The 13,381-nt window shown below is 34.7% G+C and overlaps 1 protein-coding gene across 1 annotated transcript in view; it reads right to left on the bottom strand.

Annotated features, from left to right (window-relative positions):
• Positions 1–12,648, bottom strand: part of LOC142336935 (uncharacterized) — a 50,063-nt gene extending 37,415 nt beyond the window's left edge. Inside the window, exons 1-2 of the mRNA XM_075385924.1 lie at positions 12,478–12,648; positions 11,373–11,469 (exon numbers count right to left, since the gene is read on the bottom strand). Coding sequence (XP_075242039.1) covers positions 11,373–11,469; positions 12,478–12,520 — 140 coding nt within the window. The 5' untranslated portion in view covers positions 12,521–12,648. The remainder of the gene's footprint in view (positions 1–11,372; positions 11,470–12,477) is intronic.
• Between the last annotated feature and the right edge of the window lie 733 nt (positions 12,649–13,381).

Here is a 13,381-nt window from a genome sequence, read left to right as displayed (position 1 = left end):
TCAGCATTGATGACAAAAATGAAAAGGCTATCAAAAAAGATCGGATTCCTATAAACTATCCTTTTTAAAGCAAATGAAAGTTTATACAAAATGCGACACTGCAAACCCAAATATTGCAGATACTGAGTTGGGGACCATTATTGTAAGCTATTTGCATCTCCGAACAGACGCAAAAGATTTCAAATGTAGTATTGCCATGCCGACAAAAAAGAGAGCTCTGTCAAAACTTCAGCGATTGCCTGTAAGCAACGTCTGTAACACGAATGTTGGATCAAGGAAACTTCCCACAAAAAGAATATTAGAGAAAGGAAGTGTTGTCAATTTTAACTTTTCTAATTTCTTTCAAAATTGAACAGTTTTTTTTTCAATGGTTTACGGCGTTTAGTCGGAAAAGGGGTTATTCGGAAACCGATAGTCAGTGAGCTGCCACGAAAAACTGTTAACAGAAAGCAATTTCCAATGCCACAACCGATACAATTGAAACTCTTGCAAAGAGCGTCGCTATCAATAAGAGACGATTGTTTTAATACAGAGCAGCGGACATATCTCTCAGCATTGATGACAAAAATGAAAAGGCTATCAAAAAAGATCGGATTCCTATAAACTATCCTTTTTAAAGCAAATGAAAGTTTATACAAAATGCGACACTGCAAACCCAAATATTGCAGATACTGAGTTGGGGACCATTATTGTAAGCTATTTGCATCTCCGAACAGACGCAAAAGATTTCAAATGTAGTATTGCCATGCCGACAAAAAAGAGAGCTCAAATTCAATGATCAAGAAGAACCTCTGTCAAAACTTCAGCGATTGCCTGTAAGCTACCACCATACAAAAACACTTCCCCGTGAGACAGAAACCATAGTATTGACAACGCCTTCAGAAAAATTGCCTCTATTAAACAAGCAGTAGGCATGATTACACGGCGGGAAAATGACGGCAATTCCGAGAACTTTGTGTCTCAACACCAGACATCATACAGCTACTCGGGTTTCGGGGAGTAGCTAAAAGCTCAGTAAATTTTTCTTATTTTTTTTCAACCGCTTTCGATGTTTTTTCAACCAATTTTAAAGGCGGTTCTGAAAAACTAATTAACTGTCGATAGCGACGAGTGCTGAAAGTGTGCTTAAATTAAACTCCCTTTGAATAAGGAAATTGTCACCCTTTTAGCGTGAGAATTATCACCCTCTAATTAAAAAATGTACCATCTTCTCAAAAGCACCATCCCCCAGAAAATATCACACACTAATAATTCCGTCTGGAGGGTAGTAGTTTTCTGGCCCTGATGGTGTCACTTTTCAGTATATTAGTATATTAGAGTAATACTTTTCTGATAGCAGTACCAGTCAGAAATGTACCTTTCCAAAAAATTTAATACTACTGACCTCTGTTTTGGGAAAAGTATTAGCCTGCTGTTCGAAAACTACCACCCGCGTTTGCGAAACACCACCCCTTTATGTTGGCAATGTACAACCCTATAATCAAAAAAATATTAGCCTTCAAGTCAGAAAAAATTTAACCTCTAATTTAAAAAACTAAGACACATTAAAATCAAAATTTCTTTGGACCTTCCAAATCAGATAACTGGAAACCTTAAATAACCTGAAAACTGATTTTACAAACTTTGACAATCTTTTTTCAGGTTTAGCACAACATCAACCCCAAAGCCATAGAGAATTCAGCACAAATTTGAAATTTAGTACTCGGAGAGATTCGGATTTGATTGAAGGCGAAGAAGGTCATTCAAATTTCGTCATCAGAAAAATGAAATTCACTCAAAATAATTCGTATACGTTTGTATTCATAAAATTTCATCTACAAGGCGTCCTCTTTGTCTATGCAAACGTTCCAAATAATCGCCAAACCATTGGGGAAAATAGTAACGCTTCTGGTTTTGAGGATTTTACGAATACTAAAACTCAGCAGTCTCAAGATTCTGATATTGAAGAGATTAAATCATCAGTATTTCAAACTCAATTAGTCCCGCCAAGGAGTTGTCACTGATAGTCGTCTTTATCGTCTTTGTCGTATTACCATTCATCTATTTATAATTAGAACGGTTGAAGGTAATCATTTTTAGAGTTAATATGAAGGCACTACTAGTTTGATGCTTATAGAAAATCATCAACGATGTAAGTAAATTGAGTGTTAGGCAGATTTAACAAATTGAATGCTTACCTAAACAGTGTGATATCTATAGAGCATGCTCAGTTGAAACGAAGTTCGTTTAAACTGTTTCTTTTTTTTCCGATATCATACATACAACATAATTTAAAGAGCAACACAAACAGTTTTGGTAAAGTTCTGTATGACAGACGTGTCCTCCATCGTCATTCTGCATGACTTAGATGGTGTCCGCAAATTACCGACATTAGGGTCAACAGCACACCTGATTTTGCAGCATGTGTTTTAAAGATATTTCTGCGTGTGTTTAAAAGCATAAACGTTTTTTTGTAATTAGTGTAAACAAGTGAAAAAAGAACACACATTAAACATTCGTTTGATTTGTCATATTGAATGCAAATGACGGTCATATTGTATCCTAAACAGTCAGATTGTGGCTGATCTAGGGAAACCGCGAGACTGCGTCATATAGCCTCCACAAAAACATCATAAAACAGCCTCTAGCAGGTCTGGCGATGGTTGAATTTCTGCCTTTGAGGAAACCCCATGACATTGTAGGAATTGTCTTTTTGTCTTTATATTTGTTTTATAATTTTCATAGGAAATCACCTACAACGAGTGCAGATTTACCCTCGCTCGAGTTATGCCATACCTTTGCGTAATAATGACATAACAGTAGCTACTCTTTCAACGCATTTTTTGAAATACTGGCAGCTGTTAATATGGTGCGAAACTATTAAACAGTTTATTAATAAACTACTTCTTGCTTCGAGCCACTAAAAAAAGTTTGCCTACTTTTTGAACGTGATTTTTGAACAAAAACACATAGTGCTCCAACCACGCCCATCCACGTTGGTGGCTCTATAGTCTACCAAACGAGGAGATGAAAGAAAATTTTCAAGACAATTCCTTTCGAAATCAATTGGATAACTAAAAAAACATTTTAAACACAAGCCACTAGGTGAAGTGAGAACTGCATCACAAGATAGCCGATGGTATCTGCCTGTGAAAAACATCAACAAAACAAACACTATGACTAAGGTCGATCTCATTTTATTTTTTTAAATTAATAAAGAAGTCAAGATGCCATCAAATATGAAAAAGTAAAAATTTATTCAAAGGTTAAATTAAACGAATCAACTTCATGCAGATGTGCAATTCCTACATTTCAATTCAATGCAGATAGGCAAATCCTAAATGATATTTGGTTAGAGGTCAAGGGATAGATTTTAGATGAGCGAAATCATAAAGACTATCAGCTGTCAACTAAAAAACTGTATAGAATAATATATAACTCCTTGGGAGCCACAGCGAACATTCATTAGTAGGAAAGAGAACAAACTAGTTTAACCTCGGAGAACCTATAGGACCTTTCATTGATAAGATTACAAAATAGGATATAAAAGAGTTGTGTTTGACTAAAATAAACGTTAATTACCACCAAAAGTCAACATCTACTTTATTACAAACACGTAATAGCCAAGTCAAAATCGCATAATACAATATCAGACAAAGGTTCAAGTATCATTAGTTAAAGCATCAGATACAAGTGTAGTCGGCATTTGAGAAAAACATCTGCAGAAAACGTTGGGAAGGGTTGAGACTGAGTAACACGTCAACAATAAGAAAAGAGCATAAAATAAAAATACATTTAAAAAATAAACATAAAAAAGTTGAATGTCAATTGAACCATTTATTATCAGTTGAAAAGGAAATTTAGCAATCATTATAAATAATTTCAGTTATACCGCCAGAGGAAGCCATTGAGTACAGAGTATTTAATCCGTATATAAAAGCGAGGAAATTATACAAAAATCAAAAGTTCACTTAAACCGTAGGGGAAGGACCTTCGGTCGAAAGCGATAAAACACGTGCTGGTCATCAGATACGTTGATTATAATCAAGTAAATCCATATTGAAAGCCAATGATTTTGAAGAAAGAAACCGTCAATACTTTTGCAAATTGACCAGAAGTCAAAAAAGAATCTCAAAAAGGTTAAGTATAAAGAAGTCAGGAATTTCATGAAAACTTGGAGTACCAGAGCCAAAAAACAAACCATTACCTAAAAAAATTATGTAAATTTTTCTTTGATTTTGAAAGGAAGAGGAAAACTGTCTTTACCAAGACTATGCTACAAATTGACAGAAATACATTTAAAAAACGGCAAAATTCAAAAATTCATGGAATTTTTTTACACCAAATAGTTTCAAGGCAAACCATATTAATTCTACTTTTATTAAAAAATATTTTAACTAGCTTTTTCTTAGGAATGGAATTGTAACTCTCATAGCGAGACGAGGTCGTATTGCTACAATATAACATATAATACATGTAGAATCAAATTTCAACAAAAAGTTTTACGAGAGCGTAGTTGAAATCATTGAGATAACAATCGTATGACTGTTCAATAAATTCGACTTTAACATCAACAGGGCTTCATTTAAAAGCGAATATGCGAAAAAGGAACACAAAATATAACCACAAGCAATGACCAGTGCCAGAAAAACAAAAAGCTTTACGAGAAGACATGGTGTCAAAGTCAAGCAACCATCAGCTGCAACATAAAACAAAAAAAAACAGCATTTGCTCCACAGAGATGTTGAGGGGACTTTTTGTTGTCAATGAGACTAAGTTGCAATTAAAATATGAACAAAACTGGGTTACAGTTGAAAAAGCCGACCAATTTTTTCGAAAAACAATTTTATTGAAAGTAATTAATCTCAACTGAAATAGGAGAATCTTTTATGTTTTCATGTGAAGCTTTTGACGCCTGTCATCGGGTAAAGTATTTGATTTGACTTAACGAAAACGCTAAACGGAATTCAAAATTCTATTATTTTAAACGATTTTGAAGACGTTTAAAACATACGCAATTCACTACAATAGGAAGATTTTATACATTCAAGTGCACTTTGCCTTGGAGCTATTGGAATTGTTTTTTTCCGAAAAAATTGATTTTGCGGCAAGACAACAAAAAACAACCTGGAAAGTGGGCAAATTTCTCGAACTCAAAAATTTTTTGAAGACACTAATGAAAAAGTTTAACCTCTAGAGAGCTAAAACTTTCAACCTATAATAGGTAGGAGCCCCTGTTTTTACTGAGACTATAAGATTAAACAAGGAGGCTCGGTAATAAGCGTGTTCACACAAATTTCCGACCCCACTCATCCGCATTTTTGGCAAAAACGTCTTCCAAATAAGGAACAGGTAGAAAACCCCCAAAAAAATCAAGTTTTTTTTTCAAAAAATAAAAAATGTTTACGAACAAAAAGATTGCCTCCTACGCAAATAACTCAATTGAGTGTAAATTTTTGCGATAGTTTGATGAGATCAGCCATTAATTTGAACGCAAGTCAAGACGAACAACAAAATCAAACAACAATAACAAGAAACATTAGCTAATTTCAAATCTTTATGTCAATTTCTTTTGGAAAAACTGATTATCAAGGTAAAAATAGCGTCAAATAAAACAATAAGAAACAAAATAATTTATAATTCACTAAAAAAGATATAGGACCACTCCATATTAAGGCTCGGTAACAATTAGACGATGAGAACAAAAAAAGCAAAGTTAAAAAATTGCTCAAATTTTTGAAAACAATTTTTTTTAAAATAATGAACAAACTTAGATAGAATTGAGCACACCCAACATCTTAATGGTCACATACGTCTCTACAGGAGGGCATTAAAACCCGTCATTATTTAATTTTTAAGCTGCTACAAAAATAAGACAACAAATAGAGACAACAAGCTAAAATTCATTTAAAATTTGCGAGAAAACGCTGTCGAGGCCCCAAAGCTATCTTTTGCACCTCAAAATTAAAAATTTTTGATTGAACTTTAATCGAACGCCAATTTTTTGTTATGCAACCTCTCGTTTGAGATTATTTAATGCGGAGCAAAATTAAGTAATAGTTTTTTTTCAAAAACAATTGTTTTCAATGTCATGAAAGCCATCAGATGGAAAAATGAAATAATTAAATAGGTTCATTTATTAAATAGGTTCGAAAGAACGTCAAATAAGGACAAAAATAAAGAAATGATTTTCTTTTCATTGTGAAAAACCTGTGTCGAAGCCATTAATTTCATAACAAGTTCTTAAAAAATATTAAATTTTAAACACTTGCATCTTCCTTCGCCAACTTTTTTGTCACATGTGACCAATAGTTAAAAACATTAGGTTAAAAATATACAAAAAGTAGAAAAATGCCTTTAAAATGTCAATTTTATGGGCATTTAAAAATGTCAATTAAAATGTCTTTTTTTTTCTTTTTTGAAGTCAATTGTTTTCAAAGGTATGAAAGCCATCAGCTGTCTACCGAAATCAGAAAAAGAGCTCACTTATTCCTCCATTGAAAAGCAATGAGTTCTGTTCTTATACAGCAATTTTCATAAGACTAAAATTACAAACTAAAAAGGACAGTTAAAGACAAATGTAAAAAGAAAATTATTTTCTTCGAAAAGTTGTGGCGAAGCCGTTAAAAACATAATCTATGCCTTTAAAGAATTGAAGAATGTTTAATTGTGCCTTATTTTGAACGCCAAAAAGTTAATATGTGAACTGAAATTAATGTGCTTATGTGAGAAAACGGGAAAAAAACGTGAAAGTTGGCTAATGCCTAAAAAATTTTTTAAAAAGTGGTGAAATCTAGTAGTGTCAGAGCCAGAAAACCTTAGTTCAACGCGTAAAAAGGCCAAAAACATTAATCTTAAATTCAGTAGAAAAAAAGGATGAAGAAATTTCCTTTCTTTTTTGACGTTAAACCACATGTTTACCAAATTATGAAAAAATAGTGGCAAAATTCATTAGGCCCTTGTTTAATTAAAAAACAAAATTTTTAATAGTCAAATCGACCATAATGTTTCAAGCAGAGAAACTAGATACATTGATTTGGAACTGTTTATGAACCCAATTGGACCTATCAACATTCATCTTTGATACGAAGTGTTCTTCCAATAATTAAAACAAAAAATTCGACATATTTTTAAAAAGACCGAGTGATTTCAATCCAAAATTTCGGACCATAACAGTCCAAGACTGGATAAAAAGCAACTTTTCTATTGCTGTTGTTCCATTAAGAACTCTCAATTGTTTCGATTGTTATAGATCTGGATAATTTGTTACCTAAAGGATCAAAAATAAATGCTGCTTTTTGATAAATGTAGAGTAAAGTTAGCAGAAAACGACAAAATTTTCATCTCCAGACTACTCTCAATGGAAGTGGAAGTAGGACTAGCTCCCTTTGTAGTTTACAAAGATTCTGTTAGGTGTTTGTGGGGGTGTTTTTCTGGCAAATTGAATTAAACGGTACTAAAGAAATTTATTTCGGGCAATTTTTGAAGAAAAAAGAGGAATTTTGAAATATATAGCGAAAAGCTTTAGCCAAAAAATTTTAATGAAAATAGTCAACAAAACTTTTTTGTCTTTAGAAACAAAATCTTTGCAATATTGTTAATAATTTTTACATATTTTAGCAAAATTGACAAAACTTTAGGCAAAAATTCCGGATAATGTGAATAAAATAACGCAAATCGTTCTAATATTCACAAAAATCTGGAGGACGATAGAAAACAAGAATCTAGACGACGCTCTAGAAAACTAAATTCGAAAAAATTATTTGAATTCCATATTTTAAACTGGACGGGCTTTTTAATGATACCACTCACATTTCTTTAAAATGAATACATCGATCGGTCAAATTTGACTGAACAAAAAAACCCATTTGATTGTATAGTTCTTCCCCCCTCAAGAAAGGTCTGAACAAAGAACATAAGGGCCACTAAGTATCAATTGAAAGCAGTATATGGACTCAGTAATACCATTTACGGAAGCCAACGTTTGTGTTTTTTTCGAAAATTCGGCAAATTTTGAGCTATAACTGTCCGATCAAAAGAAAAACAACATTGTTTACCAATTTTATAATTTTCAGTAAAATTGACAAAATTTGAGGAAAAAATCCAAAAAACGTGAACAAAAACAACGGATATCAGTCTAATGTTCGTAAAGTTTAAACCTTGATAACTACCTCAAAAAAAAGAAGTTCAAAATAATCTTTTGAATTTTATGTTCTACGCTGTACAGCCTCTCTAATGATACCACACACAACTCTCTACGTTCAATATATCAATCGGCCGATTTTGACTAAAGAAAATAATTGAGTTAAGCATATTGTTCGTCAACTAAACTGAGTGGGAACATCGGTCTTTGGTTTGTTCAGCCTCTAGAATTTTATTTTGGCTGGAATGTTTCCCCAGGTTTAGGTGCGTGACCTTAAATTGCTCTGGTCAGACTATTTACCAAATCTTGCCCTTTTATCAGATCATCGTGCGACCCAAAGCCCTCTGGTCAGACCGTAGGGCGACCCAAGAAATTGCGAGACCACAGTGCGACCCAAAAGACCTCTAAGCAGACTATCGTGCGACTCAAATAATTCGTTCGACTCTGGTGGGACCCCAAATTTTGTGCGACTTTAGTGAAACCAACGCTCCCTCGGGTCAGACCATTTCTGAATACATGATATAATCCGTTGTTGTTTGTTTAAATTATTCAATTCAAACCTCTGTACTACTCAACTTAAAGTTCAATAAATTAGTATATCTTGTTAAGGTTAGGACAAAACTAATTGATAAAAATTTAAACAGAGAGTCGTTTTGAAGTGCCGATAACTTTTCTTTCGAGTCATCAAAAACAGCGATGAAAAACTACAGTCAAATAAATATCGTCAGTTAATGCTCTCTGGTCAGATTTTCTTGCAACTTGTGTCCAGACTTTGGTCTCTGATCAGACGGTAGTGCGACCATTGTCCAGATTTTTGTGCGACCAATGATCAGACTATAGCGCGACTTCGCCTTCTAATCAGTCCGTAGTGCTACCATTGTCCAGACTTTCGTGAGACCTATGATCAGACTATAGTGCGACATTGCCTTCTGATCAGACCGTAGCTCGACCATTGTCCGGACCATTTCCCAGACTTTGCCCTCTGCTCAGACCGTAGTGCAACCATTGTCCAGACCATCGTGCGACTCTAGCGTTTCCCAGACCATGTATTTGGGGTCGCACCACGCCACCATTGTGCGACCCAAATGGTCTGATCAGAGCAATCTTTGGTCGCCCACCTAAACCTGGGTTAGTATAGACCATAAACACAGCGAGAGAACGAAAGCCCAATTAATAATTAGGTATTTTTTCTGACATAAGTTAGCGCCTCCGAGACTTAGTGCCATGAAACGAGGGCGCTTGTCACTTATGCTGTGCTGTATAAGACCTGAGTTTGTTAACTTATTTAGAGAACCAAAGTCTAAAAATGTATCAAATTTTTAATTAAATTTTTAGTTTTGGAAAACTGAAATTCTTTTCGGGTGCTATTAAAGTGGAGGCAATGCAAATAAAAACTACCGCCACTTCTATATAGTTCTTTATGTATAATGCGTATTGCGTCCCAGGATGTGGTGCGCGACCCAAGCCAGCCCTGATCAGACCGACTTGGGTCGCGCATGGGGGGTAAAGCACGACCACTCTACAGAGTCTGGCATCACTGTCTACGGTCTGGGTACTCTGATAAGGGGCCCCATACAGAGTCTGCACGGTCATATCAGGGCACTACTTACGGTCTGGACAGTCTGATCAGAGCCCCAACCAGAGACTGGATAGTCTGATCAGAGCGTGGTCTAGGGTCTGGATAATTCTTGTGGTATGGTCTGGATAGTCTGAACAGAACTCTTTCCGGTGTCAGCACGGTCTGATCATAAACCTTTCCAGAGTTTGGAAAACCTGATCAGAACCAAGAGTTCCGGCCGAAAAAAAAGGCCAGTCCCCAAAAATGGAGATATAGTTAACCACCTTGGGATTCATTTTTGAAAAGCACTTCACAATTTTACTTGATGAATATCAAAGACCACGTCAAAGACAAAGTTTTGATAATAGTTGTTGAGCTGAAAACATTTTTTATTTCAAAATAATATTTTTTACTGAAAAACTCAAAAACCATATCCCTAAAATGACGTTTAAATTTCTGAAAAAAATATATTATACCAATGATTACTGCTACTTCAACAGTTGAAAGTGTCAGTCAGGGTACCGCCAATGCGCAACCGAAGTGGGTCTGGCACCTTGTGTGCGCAACTCAAGACGGTGTAGAACCCTCAGTTCGCGTATGAAAACAGTCTGTACCAGAGCTGATCAGAGTCTATTTTGGTTTGGAAAGTCTGACTAGATTTGGGTTGGGTCGCGCATCTCATCCTGAGTAGTAATCATATTTAAAGATCACGTGACTCCAATGAAGTCACCCCAAAGATTCTGGGATTTTTGTTGTGTAAGATCTGATAATATGCTGAACAAAAATCTTTATCTTGTAAGATCTTATCTGGTCTCATAAGATAAAAATTCTGCCCTACGTGAATTGTAATTGTGTAGGATCTGATAAAATACTTATCAGATCTTATAAGATAATAATTTAAATTCGCTGATACTAGTAAATATCTTATCAGATCTTACACGATAAAAGTTCACGTAAGGCAGAATTTTTATCATGTAAATTCTGATAAGAAATGTTTTATTGAGTCTCGAATAGGAACTATGGCTCAACTTAGCAGTTCAAGATTGTTTTGGTTTTGGAAAAAATTTCAGCTTAGTTTGCTGATCAAAGCTTCAAAAAAACTCCCTTATACTCGAATAATCGAATAATCTTTTTCACAATATCTTAAAAGTCTCAAATGACAATGCAAGATAATTTTTTTTGTTGCTCTGACACTTAAGTGTTGCCTGCTGTAGCTTTTTGGGGCTACTGCTTGAAAGCAACTCTAAATTGTCTTCAGTTTGAAGAACATGCCATACTGCGAGATTTTTATCGTATAATATCTGCTAAAAATTTTATCAAAAAGATGAGTCATAGATTTCCGAATGTTTATCTTAAAAGATTTTATAAGATTCTAATGAAATCTTACACAATAAGCATTTTTGTCAGGCAGTATTTTTGTCGTATAAGATCATTTAGGGCAGAATTTTAATCGTGTAAGATCTGACAAAGTGAACATTTATCGTGTAAGATCTTATCAGATCTGATAAACAAATTTTTATCGTGTAAGAACTGATAATTAATCTTCAAAAGTCTTAGTCAGGCGGCGCATAGTCTTATAAGTACTTGTAAGACAATTTGCAAAATATTTGTAAGATCTTACACAATAAAAGTTTTCAGATGTCTAGGACACTGATAAAATCTGGCATTAAGTTTGGAACTGCATGGTTTAACCTGAACGAGGAACACAGCTTTCCCAAAAGGTCATAGTTGTCTATCAGTTGAAATTGAATTGATTCCCATTCGCCCCCTTTGCATATACACGGCGACACTTAAAACAGACATTAACAAACTAAGGAAAAATTACTTATGAAATGTCCTGTGTCTAGTTGTCTTAGAATAATTATAATTTAAATTTACAACTATATATAAATATATAGTAATCAGGAGCTCAGAGTAAAGCTTGACGATTGTGTTTTCAAAAGGTAACAAAATTACATAACAGGCAACATATTCTCAGAAATTTTGCCCAATTGAACAGACGGAAATAATCTATTCCGCGAATTAAATTGAATTGACCAAATAGAGACCCGGGCCGAGGTTTCACCCCTAATCCACCCCTAATTAGCGGGGATTAGGGTGTAGTGCGTATTCCACTGCTATTTATAGGGGAAAAGAGGGTAAGAGTGTAATTTTAAAAAAATTACACTTTATTTACACTCTTTACAAAGAGTGTAATTTAGGGTAGATTGATAAAAAATTACACTCTTACACAATTACTAATATAACCAGATTGAAACATCTGATCCTAGTGTCAGTTGGTGCAATGATCAATGCAGACAATTGAAGTAACATGTTCGACAGGGGGAAGATGGGGGATCAATCCTCATTACCTCCTTCCACCTTTATTTTTTAAAGTTACACTCCTATAATTACACTCTTCCACCTTTAATTAAGCGGAGAAATAGGAGGGTAATTTTTTTATTTATACACTCTTTACACTCTTTTCCCCGTTATTTTTGGGGAAAATCCTCGGCCCGGGGACTCACTCTATTCTCTATTCGGTAATAAAAAGCTAATACTCAATATTAGTATTTCTTGTCTGACTTCGGAAAATTAGTTTGGTGTCGTTTTTATAATTAAAGTTATAGGCTGCAGTGCATAATTTGCCCCTCACCTACCGCGCATTGGAAATACAGCGCTAAAAATAGCCAAAACAGCATGTCTTTTGTGCGTAGCATTATTCTGATCAGGTCCCACTTCAAACTTTATAAAAATTAACGTAAATTTACCTGAAAAAAAAACACCTTAGCTTTCCTGAAACGTTAAAAGAACTTACCGAGGAGAGTCGATATTATTTTAAAATACTGCTGCCACAACATCTGACTGAGCTCGTTAAGGTTTTCTCCGAATATGAAGGATCAATAAGTAATTATAGTTTATTTAGAAAAATGTTCTGAAATGAAATTTGCTTTATGACATAATTAATACTTCATTTCATTAAAATAATCTTAAACTCAAACCAAAACTTCGAAGTATTATTGCTCAAATAATGTAATAAACTTGAACTTTCATGGACTATATGTTAGCAAACACAGTAATTAAGTCGAGTAAACAAAACCTTCGAACTTTAGTAGGAAAGATTCAGTGTATTGAGACATAAATGAACTTTTGCAAATTAGGATAGGTAATTTAGGATAATCTTTAAGAGATTTTTTCTACTATTATAGATCAACTGAGAGTAGATCGAGATAGGATAGACATCAGACCCACTTGAACGTTAACCTGGGCTTTCTACACTTGAAGTTAGGGGGTCTGGGCGATTGACCACTTCGGTCTTAGTTAACTGAGCCTGGGCTACTACCCCAGTCACTAACCGACCATTTTCATGCAAGATCATGCAATATTCTTGCAGGAATATGGCAACGTTATGCATCCTCTTGCAAGATTCTGGTAAGATCATGCAAGATAGCCGTCCATCTTGCAAGACTCGCAATAAGGCCCCTGTCGTCTTGTAGGAAACACCGTAAACATTCCTTGGCTGACGTGTGAGCCTCACTATCTTATCTGACGACTAGAATAGAATTGCACCTCTGTCTTCAGCCGACATAGAAAAACTGAGAGACAATAAAATATTGAAAGCTGGCATTTAACTGGGAACATCAGGAAAATGCGCAAAAAACGGGATAAAAAACGCGCAGCAGAGGGACTATAAGGTCATTTAATCAGGTACAAAATTTCAG

This window comes from Convolutriloba macropyga, chromosome 3 (assembly GCF_964194025.1).
Source record: "Convolutriloba macropyga chromosome 3, txConMacr16.3, whole genome shotgun sequence".
NCBI lineage: Eukaryota > Metazoa > Xenacoelomorpha > Acoela > Convolutidae > Convolutriloba > Convolutriloba macropyga.
Note: the sequence above shows the minus strand (reverse complement) of the source record. Positions and strands in the feature narration are given on the sequence as shown.